The sequence below is a fragment of the Hippopotamus amphibius genome, chromosome 15, assembly GCF_030028045.1.
Source record: "Hippopotamus amphibius kiboko isolate mHipAmp2 chromosome 15, mHipAmp2.hap2, whole genome shotgun sequence".
Taxonomy (NCBI): Eukaryota; Metazoa; Chordata; class Mammalia; order Artiodactyla; family Hippopotamidae; genus Hippopotamus; species Hippopotamus amphibius.
Window position 1 is genome coordinate 6,245,441 of NC_080200.1, and position 16,403 is coordinate 6,261,843.

Consider the following 16,403-nt stretch of genomic DNA (forward strand, 5'->3'; position numbering starts at 1 on the left):
CTTGCTAAGATCGCAGAGCTGGCTGGGGCCCGCCTGCCTCCCGAGCTCTCAGACCAGTCTCTTTCCAAGGGGAGGTGGGGGTGCCCTCGCCCAGGGAGGGAGGATTAGTGCTGGGCAGGCTGAGTATCTCCACCTGCTGATGGGGAGGGGGGCGGGGCCCCCTCCAGGCCCAGGGCCTCAGGCGGCAGAGAGACTGGCCTCTCAGAGTCCAGAACTGGCTCTGTGGGGTGAGGGTGGGGCGTGCCCTGGCCCGGAGCCCAGCTGCCCCACCTCCCGCACCAGCCAATCTGGGGGTGGAGGGGGCAGGGCACTCCTGAGCTGGCAATCCCCACGGGCACCTGGGCAGCAGGAGAGGGCGGGCAGGAAGGAGGCTCAGACCAGAACGTACAAACACGAGCTTCATTGGGGGAGCGGTGGAGGGGGCAGGGGACAGGAGTCAGTCTTCCTTCAGGCTTCCGAACACGGCGGCCGGCACGCTCTGCTGCTCCAGACGCACCTCTGGGGCCGGGGGAGGAGGACCCAGTCATTCTCCAGGAGGGGGGCCCGCCCCCACCTCCGCCCGCCACCCCACCGGGACGGCTGGCCTCTTACCATTGGGCTCCAGGTCCATCTCGTCCTCGTCCTCGTCCTCGTCCAGCTCGATCTCCTCCGGGTTGGCCTGCTGGGCCAGCTCGGCCAGCTCCTCCCGGGAGGCGTCGCTCCTGAGGCGGGGGGGCAGGCGGGGGCAGGGGCCACACCACTCAGCGGGGCCCGGCAGCCCCCCACCTCCCCGTGCCTCCCCTCCCGACGAGCTGGCTCGCCCCCGGCCCCGGCCTCCAGCCCCACCTCACCTCACAAACAGGATCTTGCTCTGGGCCCGCGAGGGCTGGTCCCGCTCGGCCTCCGCCGCCAGCTGCTCCGCCCGCTGTTCCAGCAGCTTCATGTCGTCCATGCCGCTCTGCCCGGGGGCCAGGTCGGACACTGCGGGAGGCGGGGGAGCGTGGGGGTCAGCGGCGGTGCACGGCCCGCCCTCAGCCACTGCCTCGGGTGCCTGCCCCACTCTGGGTGCCGCTGGACGCCCCACACCGGGCCCGAGGCCCCGGCCCCCGGGGAGTTCCCCGCCTGAGGCTCCCAGACCCAGGAGGCCGCCGCTGGGCTGCCACGGCTCACCGGTGCCCGTGGCACTGCCTGACACCTTGAGCATCTGCGAGGCCATGAAGTTGACCTGCGTGTTGTACGTGGCCTGCACGCTGCGGCGGATCCGCAGCATCTCCCGGATGGTGTCCTCGTTGCCGTGCCGGACCTCGAAGTCCTTCCACGTCTGCCAGAAGGCCCCAGTCGTCTGCGGAGGGGCGGGGACGGGAGACCGGGAGACGTGAGCCACCGCCGCCAGCTCAGCCACAGCCCCCCACACCTGCCAGCCCGGGACCCGTCCCTACCCGGGGGTCGTCCCTACCCGGGGGTCGCAGATCTGCGAGCAGAAGCTGTAGATGGCCCGGGCGCGGTCGATCTCCCCCAGCTTGCACTCCATGTCCGCGAAGCGCAGGCACATCTCCCGGGCGTGCTCATCTGACAGCACCTGGGCACGGTCGGGAGGGATCAGGGTGGGTGGGAATGTGAGGTGTGAGGCAGGAGGGGGCTGCCCCTCTGGGGGAGCCCCAGCCGTTCCCTGCACACCAGGCTGGCCCCTGGGTGGGCGGGCCTCCCCCCAGCCGCCAACCACAGGCTCACTTGGATCCCCTGCCTGCAGGACCCCTTCCTCCCCCTTCCTCCCCCTCCCGACCCCCAGCCCCCCACTCCAGCCCCTGTGGCGGGCACCTCAATGGCCTTCTGGTAGATGCCGCGGGTGTGGGTGACCCCGTAGATCTCAGCCGCCCGCTTGATGTAGATGTTGAACATGTCGTACTGCTGGGCGGGCTCTACGGCCCTGGTGGCGCGCTCGTACACGGCCATGGCGTGCCGGGCCAGGCCCCACTCCTCCTCCAGCTGTGCGTACAGCAGGTACAGGGCTGCGACAGGATGAAGCGGGGTGGGGTGGGGCTACAGGTCAGCGGCTGGGCCCGTGACGCCCTCCTCCCCACGCCCTCCGCTGAGCCCGCCCACCCAGCCCTCCTCACTCTTCGCGTATTTGGGAGGGCAGCCATCCAGAGCCTGCTCAAAGAGGTCCCGCGCCCGCTCCAGCTTCCGGCCTCCGTAGCGGGCAATGAACTTGGTCAGGTAGGTGCTCCAGATGTCGGACACATTGGGCCACTTGAACAGCGAGATGCCACGCTCGTACGCCTGCCCCGAGGGGGAGTCGTGTGTGAGTCCACAGAGGGAGACTCCTCAGGGCTCGGCAGGCGGGCCCCTTGCCTGCCCACCCCTCCCCACCCCACTCCTCCCTGTGATGAGGCAATCAAAGCCCAGCCAGGAGGGTCTGGGCGCTGCCTGTCTCCCTCAATAGACTGCAAGGACCCCAAAGACAAGCCGGAAGGGAACTCACTAAGACCAGTCACGACTTTACGGCTGAAAAGGGGGGTGGGTCCTCAGCTCTGCAGACACTGGAGCCCCGTGCCCTGGGAGAAGGTTCACCTCCCAGGCAGAGGGACAGGGCCTGCCACTCAGGCAGAGGCGGCACTCGCGTGTGTGTACGACCTCCCAGTCCATGTATGTGCACAGTCCCCACGACCAAAACTTCAGACAGCGGGGCAAAGCCCTGCCACATGTACAGGTGCACGTGGAAAACATCCCACATGCCTACAACCCACTACCTGAGCAGCAGGGCAGGGACACCCCCCACACACATACACACAGGCAGAACTCCGTGCCTGTGACGGGCTGACGTGTTTCCCACAAATTCATGTCGAAACCCCAACTCCCTGTACCTCAGAGTGAGACTGTCTTTGGACATAAGATCTTTAAAGAAATAACTAAGTTAAAATGAGATCGTCAGGGTAAACCTTATTCCAACACAACCGACATCCTCACAAAAGCAGATCTGGGCACAGGAGGGACACCAGAAACATGCACAGAGGTGACCACGTGAGGACACGGAGAGAGTACGCAGCCTCTACAAGCCAAGGAGAGAGGCCTCAGAGGAAACCCACCCAGCCGACACCTTAACACCTTAATCTCAGACTTCCAGCATCCAGGACTAAGACATGTCTCTGTGTTTAAGCCGCCCAAATGGTGGTCACGGCAGTCCAGGTAGGGGACAATGCCGTCCAGGAACCCCTCACCTTGAAGCTCTCCTCAAAGTACTTGTGCTCCTCCAGGAACATGGCGTAGTTGATGACGATCTGGGGCGTGGCGATGCGCAGGTCCAGGATGCGGTCGTACACGGCCTTGGTGGACTGCAGGGGCAGAGGAGGGGTCGGAGCAGGTGGGGGTGGGGAGAGTCAGCAGTCCTCTGCCGGGGGCGCCGGGATGCGTCCCATCCCATCCCCCCATCCCATCCTGACAGCTCACCTGGAAGGTGCCCAAGCTCTCCTCCAGGTCAGCCAGCATCGACCACACCTTCAGAGACTTGTACACGCGGTTCTGCACGGGCTCCGAGCCGTCGAAATACTCAGCACGGCGGGCGGGCAGTGCTGTCGCCTTCTGCAGGGGCAGGGACAGCAGGGGGAAGCGCTCAGGGGTGCTGTCCGGGCCCTGATCGCACACCCTGCGGCTCGCCCACCCCCCACCCCGGGTCTGTGCTCACCCGCAGCAGCCGCAAGGCCTGGTCGTAGTTCTCGTGCCGGAGCTCCAGCTCGCCACACTCGCACCACACGCTGGCCAGGTCGTCCACCTGCTTGAAGCTCACCTTGGTGGCCTTCTCCAGGATGACGCGGGCCTACAGGGCGGGCAAAGGCCAGGCTGAGACTCCGCCTGCCTGTGGACACGGGGCGGAGGACCCGGAAGTGCTCGCGCACGCACAATGTGTACTTGCAGCACGGCACTCACATCGTCCAGCTGCCCGTTGTCCTCGTAAAACTTGGCGAACGCGACCCACAGCGTGTGGGGCTTGCCGGTGGCCTTGAAGGGATCCACCGTCTGCACGGCCTCCGTGTACGTGTTGATGATCTGGTCAGGAGGGGCTGGGTCAGGCTGGGGGGCTGGGCGGGGCCATGGCCGGGAGGGCGGGGCCCGGGGAGGGAGGGCGGGGCCCGGGGAGGGAGGGCGGGCAGGGGCCCGGTGAAGAGCCAGGCTGTCACGCACCTCCCGCGGGCGGCCCTGGTGCAGGGCCACGCGCTTGTGCCACTCGTGCACGTGGTGCGGGTTCTGGCGCAGCAAGACGCTGTTGAGCAGCAGGGGCCGCCGGCTGATGAGCTGCTCGAAGCGAGCCAGGCGCAGCTCCAGGTCCACGTCATCTGGGACCCACGGGAAAAGCCGGGAGCAGGGGGAGAGGACCTCAGCACAGGCCCCCTGGCCACCTGCTCCGTCTCTCAGGCCTCTTTCTCTTCCGACCCCCAGCTCCCCCACTGTCCATCCGGGCACTCCCTCCCTGAGCTGCCCCAGGGCCACCATGACCCCACACTTGCCCCCAGGCCAGGCTACTCTGGAAACCCCCCAACGCCCATCCCCACCATTCCGCCCAGCCCTCGTTCCCTGGCAAGCTCTGACCCAGGGCCCCCTCCCCAGCTCTGCTGTCCATCCAGCCCCGCCCTTCCCACCAGTGTCTAGTCCAAGCCCCACTGAGATGTGTCCCTGGTGCTGGCCACCCACCAAGATCCCACCTGCACTGCCCACTCAGACTCCCTCCCTACTGGCCTCTGACTGACACCCGAGACCCACGTCTCCCCTGACCCAGCGACCCAGGACCCCCTGCAACCCCTGCGGTCCAGCCCTCCTGCTCACCCTCCTCCTCCCGCCCCAGCTCCGAGGCAGTCTCCATCTTCGCCGCAATCATGCTCTCCTCGAACTGGGCATAGCTGTCGAACACCTGGGTGAAGTCCCGCACGGTCATTACGGTCCGGATGGCCTCCTCGTACACGTCCCGCGCCTGTGGGGATGCGGAGGGGAGTAAGGAAGGTGCTGTGGGGATGGGGAGGGAGGTAAGGAAGGTGCTGGCAAGGGAGGGACACGTGTGCCCACCGCATGGACACAGGGCATCCGGCAGCACTGCCCTTGGCACCAGCCCCAAATCGGAACCCCCGCAGGGCCTTCCCCAGGCCCGCCCAGCTCTGTCAGCACACGGCCACAGTCGGAGCTCCCCTCCCCTCTCCTGCCAGAGAGAGCCGGGGGCCTCAGCTCCTTGTGCAGAGTCACTGTGGGGCTCAAGCAGACGCACAAAGGGCCCGGCCCCAGTGAGACCCAACAGGTAACCAGTCACCCTGCAGGAACCCTAACCTCAGCTTGCCACGGAGAGCTCAATCGTTGCTACAAAGTACCCCTCCCGCCTGCCCGACCCCCCTTCTCCGGCTCACATCCTCCCAGTTACCCCCGCCGACCCCCAAGAGGACGGGCAGTATGAAAGGAAAGTGCTGGCGGGGGCGAAGCGCAGCCCCACCAAGGACAGGCCCCGTCAGTCTAGCCCTGTCCCTGGCCGGTCCTGCCCCTCTGCCTCTGCCTGGCCGCTGGCTCCAGCAGCCTCCTGCTGCCGGCCTCTGCCTGAGTGTCCTGCTCAAAGTGTCAGCCTGAAGGGTCTTTGTAAAACACACACCTGGTCAGGCCCGTGTCCTGCTCACGGCTGGCGGGCCGGCGGGCGGCTCCCCGCAGCGGGACACAGGCAGCCCCTCCTCAGCCTGCAGGGCTCCACCTTCCCTAGCCCTTCACCACCCGCTCTGGACCCCGACTCCAGCTCCTCCCTCCCACTCTGCTCGCCCTGGACCCACCCCCTCCCTGGCCGCCACAGCCCCAGCCAGTCCCCAGCCAGCCCCTCTGGGGGACCTCTCAGAGCTACGCCTGCCCCCCTCCCTTGTCCCCAAGCTTGCCCTCCACAGCCCGACAAGGAGGACAGCCAAGGACAGTGACAGTAACAGCAACAGCTCGGGAGGGACCCTCACACCAGACACCCACTTGCTGCCCGAGTCCCAGCAGCTGAGGAAGCGACTGTCACTCTCATTTTGCACATGAGGACACCCAAGCTGAAGCAGGCCCAAGACCACAGCCACGGAGATCCAGGTCTGGCGGGCCCAAGGTGGGTGCGCTCGCTGGTAGGGCTATGAGGCCTGCCCCTCCCCACCTTCAGGAAGGCACACGTGCACAGCACGTACGCACACACACGCATGTGCACAAGCGGTGTACCTGCACCTGTTTTCTGCTCACGCGCGTGTCCACAGGTGTTCCGGGTGCTCCACACCAGAGGGAGACCCCACCCCACTCCCGGAGCCCCGCGTGCCCATGCCCGAGCACCTTCTCGAAGTGGCCGCTGCGGATGTAGTAGTCGGCCAGCGCGCACCAGAGCCTGCCCAGCTGGTCGGTGAAGCGGGTGAGGCCTCCGCGGATGATGGCGTCCACGCTGAGAGACTGCACCTTGTCTGGGTTCTGGGAGATGAGGTCGCAGAGCTCGTGCCACAGCTGCAGGTCGGAGGAAGCCGTGTCAGCCTTGGCCCTGAGGGGCGAGCCCACCCGCCCAGCCGGCACCCTGGGGGCCCACCTGGTAGTTGGACTTGCCGGCCTTGGACACAAAGCGCTCGTCGTTCACCACGGTGGCCAGGCGCTGCGCCGCCTCGTCCAGCCGGTCGCTAGACTTGAGGTACTCGATGTACTCCTCGGCGCTCTCGGGGCTCAGCTGGGCACCCACCCACCACCGGCTGTCAGTGGGGCCACGGGACCATGCCACCGTGCCCCCTCCCACTCTGGGCTTCCTGTCAGCCACCCACCACTGTTCCGGACAAGAGCTAGCCCTGCCAACCCAGTCTTAGTCACACCTGTCGAGCCTGGGTCCCACTGGTCTAGCCCAGGCCCAACTGGTCCAGCCCCAGTCGGTCCAGCCCCGGCCCTTCCTGGTCCAGCCCGGGCCCTGCCTGGTCTGGCTTGGACATCAGTGGTCCAGCCAGCACAGGCCAGGCCTTGCTTTCATCACAAGCCCCCTACCTAAACAGCACTGTGCTAAGGATTTCACAACGCATTTGAGATGTGATAAGTTTGGGAAAAATGCACAACGCCCCCACACTGTTTGCACCTTGACTCTCAGCTCTGCCTGTTATGTGTCTCCCTAGTCATTTATCTCCTATTCCCTGCCCTCCCATGGCTGCAGTTTTACTGTCTTACACGGTCAGGTCATGCACGTCTGTCTGCCAAGTTAGACTGAAAGCTCCGCACAGGCAGGAACTGTCTTAGGCACGCTGTCCCTGGCACCTGCCTGAATACCTGACGCGGAGCAGATGCTACCAAACTGTCTGGAGATTAAACACAGAACTCACAAACAAAAACCTGTCTGTCTCAAGGAGCCTTGTTCCCATATTCTGTCTATTAGGGCAGACAAAGTGTTCCAACAAGCGAGTTTTTGGAAAGTCTTGACCTGGGGGAACTGGCCCACCTGCCTGAGCCTGGCCCCACCTCGCCCTCTGAGGGGCTTACCTTGAGGAAGCGCCGGTAGCCCCGCACGGCAGTCTCTGGCAGGGGGTGTGAGCGCAGGAAGCGCAGGTACAGGGGCCAAATACGAGAGTGCTGAGTGATGGGCAATGCCCGGAGGGCACGGTCAAAAGTGCGGCGCGTGTGTGTGACACGTCCTTGGTCCATTAGGAACTGGCAATAATCTAGCCACAGCCGGGGCATCTGAAGGCGTGTGGAGGGGCAGGGTCTGAGCTGCTGGTGGTACCACCACCGGGCCACAAGACACCAGATGTCCACTGAAGCAGGACCCTGAACTCCCATCCCCCAGGAACTAAGTCTCACTCAACTCTGAGCACACAGAGGCCACAGGACTCCAACCCCCTGCTCTGTCCACCTCCGTGGACTCTGAGCCCCGCCTCCCTACTCACCCCCTGGACCAGCCATGCCCCCCCCCCCACCTTGTGCATGAACACAAAGGCCCTCTCGTGGCAGTTGTTGACATCTTCGTAGGCGGGGTCAGTCACACAGCGATGCTTCACCTGTGCCCGGCGTGCCTTCAGGTAGCGGTACCAGAGTTTGTAGCTGTGGGGTGGGCAGAGGCGCAGACAGTGATTGGTCAGTTTTATGGACCCCGGGACCCTTCACTCTGCCCCACGAGACAACTGCTGGGAAAAGGGGCCCAGGGAGGGGTGACAAGTCTCTGTGATGGGAGGATGACCAGGACATCAGGGAAGGTGTGCTCACCGGTCAGGGGATGTATACTCAGTGACACAACACATAGCACTCTCCCGGGACCTACGAGCCGGTCCTCGTGTGATGGGACTCGGTGGGGCGGGGCTGGGGTGCGCACAGCAGCTGCAGCCAATCTCACCTGCAGGGCAGAAGCTTCAGCGCCCGCTCATACAGCTGATTGAGCCTGGGCTTCGGGGCACCCTGCTTGAACTCGATGTAGCGGAGCCAGCATTTCACGGAGAACTGGTTCCGCATGATTTCCTCCTCATAGGGGAGGTCCTCCTCCTCCTGCCAGGGCCGGGGTATGGGGACAAGACAGACCTGTCATCAGAGCCTGTGCGCAGCACCACTCCACTCCAAACTCCAGACCCCCTACCCCCTGGTCCCAGATCCCACTCTCCACCAACGAAGCCTGGTCACCAGACACCCCGATACCAGGACTCTGGTCCAGACTTTTACCCCTCGGAATTCTACTTCCTACAATCTGACCCCAGGCCGTTAGACTCCTTGGTCATAGGGGTCTAGGTCAGACATGAGACTCACCCAGACATCACTGTTATGGCCTTCCGAATCAAGCTACTCACTCTCTGGCCCAGATCACTCTCTAGGCCTCTTCCCTAGACGTCGTCCTACCTCCTCACAACATGCCTCTTCCCAGACACCAGACCTTTGGCACCTCAGGCTCCCAAAGCCAGAGTCTAGCTTAACTCTGCCCCAGACCTTGGAAGCTAGACCCGTATCTCAGAAAGAAAGGTATGGACAAGATGTCTAGCCTTAAACTTGAGACACCGAGAATCTAGTGAAGATGTCAGGCCTCAACTCCAAATTCCAAGCCTTTGACTCTTCAGGATTCCACAGACCACCGCCTGATCAGCTCCACATCAGCAGGTTTTTACTTCTGATTCCAGGGTTCTCCTGGTCCAGACACCACGTCTTTATCCCTGAAACTTTAACGCTCAGGACCAATCCTAGACCGTTACCCAGGACACCAAGACTTTACCACTGAAACCATAATCCTGAACTGGTCACCATGCTTTTACTTCAAACACTAGGCTTCTCAAGATTTAGCTACGCGAGTCTCTCTTCCTGCCCACTCCCCCGCGCTCTCCCATTTCCGCCCAAGGCCCAGGACACCAGGCCCTTAACTTCGACCACCCGCTCTTTGCTCAGGTCACCTGGGCTCCAGCACCAGACCTTTGCTCCTGACCAGTCTGGTCCGGACATTACGATCCGGTCTCTGGACCGTAAGGGTCCTCCTGCACTCAGACCGGAATACCTTTGGCCTAGATCGACCGGGAAGCCAGGCCTCAATCCCCTGAGGCATCTAAGACCCAGTGCCCCCACGCAAGCCACCTCCGGGCCCGCCGCGGACTCACGAAGACGAGGTCCGCCCGCTCGGGCCTCGAAAGCCGCGCCATCACCACCATTTCCCTGGCACTCCACGTACGCGCAGAAGTCGCGTTATGATGACGTCTCCTTCTGAAGGCCCGCCCCCTCGAACCAGACCCATTTTCTATTGGCTGAGCCCTTCCGAATCGGGTGCCCTGCGTTGTTGACTTTCGCAAGACCGCGCCAGCTACCGGAAGCGGAGAATAAGCGCCCGAAGATGACGCCCGCACGAAGGTCCGCGGACCAATCAGCTCCAGCAGTGGAACCCTCGGACTCCCAATGAGCTGTTGTCTTGCTGGAGGGTTGGCTTTGGGCGGAAGCGGCTTTGAAGCCTAAGAGGAGCGAGATGGGGGTGAAGCTGGAGGTGTTTCGGGTCAGTGAGCACCGGAGCTGTTGGAGGGCTGGGCGCCGGGTCTTCCTGGATGAGGAGGAGGCTCTGTAAAGGGGGATCTCCTAGAGAGGGCTCTCTGGGCGAAAGCTCCTGAGATTTGAGAGGGACCTTTACGGTTGGAAGCCCAGAGGAGGGGGCTTTGGGTTGGGCGCCCTCTGAGAGGGATGATCTGGAGAGGCGGGTCAAAGAGGAAGGCTTCAGGCTCTAAGGGAGCTCTCGGGCTCATAGAGGGTGTGCGTCGTTCTCCTGGGCAGACTCCTAGAGTTAGGGGAGTGGACACTGAAGAATGAGGCCTGGGTCTGGGGCTGCTCTGGGATCTAACTGGGGGTGGGGTAAAGAGGCCTCAAAGAGATGCTTTTATTATAGTGCGAGCTCTTTTGCTTCTGGGGCCAGCCTGTGTGTGTGCTGCGTGTGTGTGTGTCTTTCTTTGAGAGGGTCTTCCAGACTCGGAGGGGGCTTTCGGAGGGTCTCTTGGATTGTGGGGGCTAGACTTTAAGGTGTGTGGTTTTTTATCCTTGATGGGAGTTTTGGGCTTCTGGGGGCGCTGAGGAAGCACCGCTGGTCTCTGGCAGAGGATGGTTCTCCAGGCTCTGAGCAGCCTTTGCACAGTGGTGGTGGTGATGGTGGGGTGACTCCTGCCTCTGCTCATCCCACCCCTGCCCTTCCAGATGACCATCTACCTCACCTTCCCTGTGGCTATGTTCTGGATTGCCAATCAGGCCGAGTGGTTTGAGGACTATGTCATACAGCGCAAGGTGGGCACAGGTTCATTCCAGGGGGTGGGGGAAGATATGAGGCACCCACCTGCTGGGGACCAGTGTCTGCCTCCCCTGAGCTGACTCTGCCCAGGGTGGGGGGCTCTGGAGGCTCCTGGCTTGCAGCTTCAGCTGTGGCTTTGTCCCTACAGAGGGAGCTGTGGCCCCCTGAGAAGGAAGACCAGGTAAGCAATGTACTTTTCCTTCCACCAGAGGAGGGAGGGGTCTGGGTTCCTGTGCTTATGATGAGACCCTCAGTCATGGGCAGGGAATCGAGAGGGGAGGGATGTGTGATATCCTTACTGCCCATTCCCTGAAGGTTCAAGCTAATCCCACTTGGACCCGAGTTATAATTGGCCCAGGCTTCCAGTGTAGACAGTGAACTCTGAAGCCGTGGTCTGGGAGATTAGGGGGAAGAGTGGTGGGAAAGAGGTCCAGGCCCTGAGGTGTGTACACCCCTCCTCCCTTCCCCTCCCACCCCTTTCTCCAGCGCCAAGAGCTAGAAGAATTCAAAGAGAGGATACGGAAGCAGCGGGAGGAAAAGCTCCTTCGTGCTGCCCAGCAGAGGTCCTGAGGCCTCCAAGTGCCTGAATCCCAGCCCCTCCACCCACAGGATAACACACACACGGTTCTTTGTTGTTCGTGGAAGTGTTTTATTGTCAGCTTTCAGGGGCCACGTGGGCCCCAGGACGTCTCAGGCCCTCAGGGGGCTTGTGTCTGGGGCTGGGGGCTGCTGTTCCGACGGAAGCTCAGGGCAGCTGGGTCCTGAGGGGTGAGGAGCGGTTGAGGGCTGAGGGTCCCGGCTCGTTTCTGCACTCCGTCCTGTGGATTCAGAGGTGTCAGCGAGAGGGAGGGGCCGAGGGCAGTGCGGGCCAGAGGTGACACAGACATTGGAGGGAGGGTGCAGGTGGCAACCTGAGTGCCGCCTCCCCCCATCCCACCCCCACCACCCCTGAGCGCCTACGCTCCTCGGTTACTCAAGGTTTAGGGTGGTATTGGGAGCTGGTGGGTGTTGGGGATCTCCCTGGGGTGTTGATCAGAACCCAAGCTGTGGGTGAGTACCTGTAACATGGACACGTGGGTGTCTGGACGTGTCTTGTGCCTGAGCTCGCGTGCCCTCCACCCTCAGAGTGTCTTCCCAGGAAGGGGGGTCTATTCTCTCTCGCCTCCTCGAAGCTCTCAGACTTGGGAGCAAGAGCCACAAGTTCCGGCCACGGCTCTGACTTTAACATGACCCCTGCATGACCTTGATCCCTTCCACGCCCTGTCTGGGCCTTTGTCCTTCCCCCTGAACTGGGATATTGGATCAGCCAAGGTCTTGTGACCGGCAGGGACACAGGGTGGGTGCTCCTACCAGGCGCTCATCCCCGGGGGGGAGATGGTGGACAAGGTGGGGGTGGGACCCCATGCACTCCTGGCTGGGGGTGGGAGGCAGGGTTAGAGGGCTCAGCACGGCTGGTCTCTCCTCAGCCCAGGCCGAACATCGCCTACCTTGGGGCCCACAGGCTGGAAGCCAGGCAGGGCACTGACTGTCACGCGCTGGTCATCCATGCGGCGGCCCTGGGTACTGGCCAGCATGTCCATGAGACTGTCCATCTCGGGTGCAGGGCCACTCTCTGCGTGGAGCAGAGGCCATGCGGAGGCACTCAGACAGCCAAGCTGGAGCCCGCCAACCCACCCCTCTGCCCCCACTCATTCTCCAGAAAGCGTGCTCGAATCCGCCCCCAACCCCCGTGCCCCCAGACCCACAGGCATCTCTGTCCCCAGTTGCCTGCTGACTTTTGCAGACTCCTGCCCACAGGTCCCCCAGGTGGCCACTTGCCCCATTCACGCCCCCCTGTGCCCCCATCACACCCACTTCCGCACACCCCCCTGCCCACTCTCACGGCTCTCGGAGGCCGGGCCGGGCCCCGCCTGCAGCAGGCAGCGCTGCTCCTCCATACGGCCGCCCTGCACGTGGCTCAGCAGATTGAAGAAGCCCTCCTGGTCAGGGGAGCCCGCCTGGGGGACAGACATGCTCAGTCCGGCTGGCCCCTCAGCTGGGAGACCCCTCAACTCCCCTCCTGGCTGGCTAGCTTCCGCCCGACCCCCGGGCCTGCCCTGCCCTCCTCCGTGGCTCTCACCATGGTCCCCGCCGATGTGCTGCTCTGAAGAGCTACTCCAAATGAGATATGAGTCTCCTTCCCAATCCTGGCCCCCGCCCCAGGGGCCCCGCCAGCAGTGCCACGTCACGTGGTGCTGCCCCAAGGGAGAGGGCCACCGTCCTAGATTGGGGCCTGACTTCGGGGTGGCCTGGGGGCTGGGACACGAGCCAGGGGAATGTCCCTGGGGCTGCTGCCCAATCCCAGTATCCCCCACCTCATGGGGGTTGCCACTGAGAGCCCTGACCTCTACCCTGGGGTTGGTTAGGCACTCAGACCCTTTCGCCCACCAGCACCTTCTTGGGCGGCAACTGGGTCGGGGGTCCCAGGAGACTTACTTGCTAATTAGGTGCCCTACAAACTAATTAGTCTTGTCATTCACGGGCCCTTGAGTTGGGGAGGGGGATGTGTGTGAGGGGTGGGGCCTGCTCACCTTGTCACAGGAGGCTGAGCCCCCATCCTCCTTCTCTTCCTGATCCATCATTGTCACCGCTCCCCTCCCCTGGGTCCTGTCCACCTCTCTGCTGGCCTCTGCCCCGGCGCCGTGCCAGAGAAGGCTTTTTAAGAGTCCAGGATGTGGGGGGGGGGAGTGGATACCCAGCCCCAAATCCCCAGCGCACGCCCCATCTGCTCCCACCCAAGCTTAAGCCCCATAAAGATGATCCAGATAATTGTTTTTGCAGCATGAGGCCGTGCTGCCGTGAGAGTAGGAAGCAGGGTAACCTGGGTTTGGGCCTTGCTGGCCCAGCAGGACTCGCCGGACCCCAAGAACCCTCAGATCGGGAGCAGCAGTCAGTAAAAGCAGTGTCCCCACAGTGGGGAGCGTGGGCTGGCTGGGCCCCACGGGGAGAGGACAGGGCAACAGGGCAGCTCAGGTGAGGCCTATAGCCCACCATCAGGAAGCAGTGCAGGGTGTTTCTGCTGCAGACGCCCAGCTTGCCCACCCGTACCCGCTAGAAGGGCAGTTGCCATCCGCAGGTGGTGGGAGGAGAGGAAGCTGGGCCCAAGGACCCTTGAGGCAGCACCCAGCTAGCCTAGCTCCACCTCTGTCTCCTGGCCACCCCCTCCTCTACTCATTGTCCCCGGGTATGGTTGTCCACCCGCCACCCCTGAAACAGGAAGGTCTGGGAGCTCCAGTCTCCCCACCGCCAGTGTCAAGTTGGTCTGTCTCCTCTGATTCATCCCCCCCAGCCCAGCCTAGGGATGAGAGGCTACACTCCTGGGGAGGGGGGCAAGGAGGAAAGCGCCTGCCCGCTCCCCTGGGCAGCTATGGCTCTCCCTCAGTGCCCCGGGAGAGGCTGCTGCTGGGAGGACCTGCACCCCACCCCCTCCCCAGGACGCCTTCCCGGAAACCAGTTAAAATTTCTTCTGGGAATAAAGGGGCTGCACTCTCATCACCTCTGCCCGATTGAAAAGCTTGGTCCTCCTCCCCAGACCCTCCACCATCCAGAGCCTCCCTTCACACCCTCTCCGTGGCCCCAAGACCCTGTGATGTCCTGCTTCTCCCCGGACATATTAGTTTCCCAGGCTGCCTTAACAAAGTGTCCAAAACTGGGTAGCTTAGAGGAACAGACGTTTATTGTCATACAGTTCCAGAGGCCAGAAGTCCGAAATCGAGGTTTTGGCATGTGGAGGAGAGGTTCTTTCCGTGCCTCTCCCTGGGTTCTCGTGGTTGCCGGCAGTCCTTGGTGTCCCTTGGCTTGTAGCTGCAGGACTTCAGTCTGCCTCTGACATCACAGACATCCCCCTCGTGGCCTTATCTTCACATGGCTGTCATAAGACATGGACACCAGTCACATTGCTTTAGGGATTCACCCTACTGCAGCACGACCTCATCTTTACTAACTGCACCTGCAGAAACCTTATTTCCAAATAAGGGCACATTTTAAGGTACTGGGGGTTAGGACTTTAACACACTTTCCCCCCCCCCAAAGGGGTGGGCAGCCCTGAACCCATAACAGCAGAAGACCTTGGTCACCCTCAGCGAGTATAATGAGGGGTGGCAGACCTACAGATCCTCACCACCAGGGGACAGGCTGAGAAGCTAGAGGTGGTCCCAGCTTCCCTAGGGTCTCCCAGCTCCCCACTCTGTCCCTGCAATCCACCCTTCCCCCCAGGAGCTGCAGGGATCCCCTCCTGGCCCTGCTCAGAAGTCTCCCTTGGCCCCCATTGTCCTCAGGGGAAAACCCGAGCACCCTGGTATCATGGGAATGTTCTGAACTTGACTGGTGATGCCAGGCAGGATGGCCAGCATTTAAAACTCTGCAAATAACAAATGCTGGAGCAGATGTGGAGAAGAGGCAAGCCTCCTGCACTGTTGATGGGAATGTAAATTGGTGCAACCGCTATGGAGAACAGTGTGGAGGTTCCTCAAAAAGCTAAAAATAGAACTACTGTATGATCCAGCAATCCCACTCCTGGGCACATACCTGGAAGAAGCTGTAATTTGAAAAGAGAGATTCACCCCAGTGTTCATTGCAGCACTATTCACAATAGCCAAGACATGGAAGCAACCTAATCATCAACAGATGAATGGACAAAGATGTGGTACTATATACAATGGAATGTTACTCAGCCATGAAAAAGGACGAAATAATGGCATGTGCAGCAACATGGATGGACCCAGAGATTATCATACTAAGTGAAGCAAGCCAGGAAAAGACAAATAACGTATGATATCACTTATATGTGGGATGTAAAATATGGCATAAATGAACTTATCTACAAAACATAAACACATAGAGAACAGACCTGTAGTTGCGGGGGTAGGGGGCATGGGGAATGGATTGAGAGTTTGGGATTAGCAGATGCAAACTATTATACATAGAATGGGTAAACAAGGTCCTACTGTGTAGCACAGGGAACTATATTCAATATCCTGTGATCAACCATAATGGAAAAGAATATGAGAAAATATGTATATATGGGATTTCCCTGGCAGTTCAGTGGTTAAGACTCTGTGCTTCCATTGCGGGGGAGATGGGTTTGATCCCTAGTCAGGGAACTAAGATCCTGCATGCCATGTGGCACAGCCAAAAAAAACCAAAAAAGAATACGCACGCACAGCGGAGTAACTGCTGTACATCAGAAGTCAAACACAACATTGTAAATCAACTATAATTCAAAAAGATAAATTTTAAAAAATAAAATTGGTGATGGATGCACAACTGTGAATATGCTAAAAAGCCATTGAATTGTACACACTCAGTGGTCACATTGTATGGTATGTGAATTATATTGCAATAAAGCTATGAAAGAAAGAAGAAAAAAAGAAAGGATGGAAGGGAGAGGGAGAGAAACAGAAGGTGAGAAAGAGGAAGAAACAACAAAAAGGAAAAAGGAAAGAAAAACCCAAACTCCTACATAGAGTGGCCAGCCATCCTGGTTTGCCCAGGACTGTCCCAGTTTTAGCACTGAAAGTCCTGGGTCCTGGAAACCTCTCAATCCCAGGAAAATCGGGCTGGGTTAGTCCTACCACATCCCACAGAGGTCTGGCCTCTGTGGGCCCTCCAACCTCACCTCCTGGAGGTGGGCAGGGAGGGGGTCCATCCTCAT

General features: G+C 61.1%; 3 protein-coding genes and 1 long non-coding RNA gene across 5 annotated transcripts; 2 read left to right on the forward strand and 2 right to left on the reverse strand.

The window, feature by feature from the left end:
* Positions 1–385: 385 nt before the first annotated feature.
* XAB2 (XPA binding protein 2) lies at positions 386–9,626 on the reverse strand. 2 transcript variants are annotated; one of them, XM_057710190.1, is made up of 19 exons: positions 9,549–9,626; positions 8,312–8,460; positions 7,980–8,022; positions 7,465–7,662; positions 6,539–6,673; positions 6,295–6,459; positions 4,798–4,942; positions 4,159–4,310; positions 3,904–4,023; positions 3,662–3,793; positions 3,427–3,558; positions 3,198–3,311; positions 2,097–2,259; positions 1,798–1,988; positions 1,436–1,558; positions 1,150–1,321; positions 831–960; positions 592–701; positions 386–498 (listed from the first exon to the last, which is right to left on the reverse strand). In XM_057710190.1, the coding sequence occupies exons 1-19, from the start codon at positions 9,597–9,599 to the stop codon at positions 437–439; spliced, it is 2,487 nt and encodes an 828-aa protein (XP_057566173.1). In that variant the 5' UTR covers positions 9,600–9,626; the 3' UTR covers positions 386–436. The 2 variants fall into 2 exon arrangements, with proteins under 2 accessions (XP_057566173.1, XP_057566172.1); XM_057710189.1 differs by having other exon boundaries at positions 7,899–8,022.
* On the forward strand, positions 5,191–6,275 carry LOC130837336 (uncharacterized). Its single transcript, XR_009049275.1, has 3 exons — positions 5,191–5,260; positions 5,869–6,063; positions 6,222–6,275. It is a non-coding gene; the product is annotated as an uncharacterized LOC130837336 (long non-coding RNA).
* Positions 9,627–9,830: 204 nt separating the features above from the next.
* Positions 9,831–11,348, forward strand: LOC130836719 (protein PET100 homolog, mitochondrial). The gene is made up of 4 exons (XM_057709198.1): positions 9,831–9,934; positions 10,621–10,707; positions 10,860–10,892; positions 11,198–11,348. Exons 1-4 carry the CDS (start codon positions 9,908–9,910, stop codon positions 11,279–11,281), a joined length of 231 nt encoding a protein of 76 aa, XP_057565181.1. The 5' UTR covers positions 9,831–9,907; the 3' UTR covers positions 11,282–11,348.
* Positions 11,349–11,409: 61 nt separating this feature from the next.
* On the reverse strand, positions 11,410–13,332 carry PCP2 (Purkinje cell protein 2). Its single transcript, XM_057709199.1, has 4 exons — positions 13,282–13,332; positions 12,594–12,708; positions 12,199–12,323; positions 11,410–11,529 (listed from the first exon to the last, which is right to left on the reverse strand). The coding sequence occupies exons 1-4, from the start codon at positions 13,330–13,332 to the stop codon at positions 11,410–11,412; spliced, it is 411 nt and encodes a 136-aa protein (XP_057565182.1).
* Positions 13,333–16,403: the final 3,071 nt, after the last annotated feature.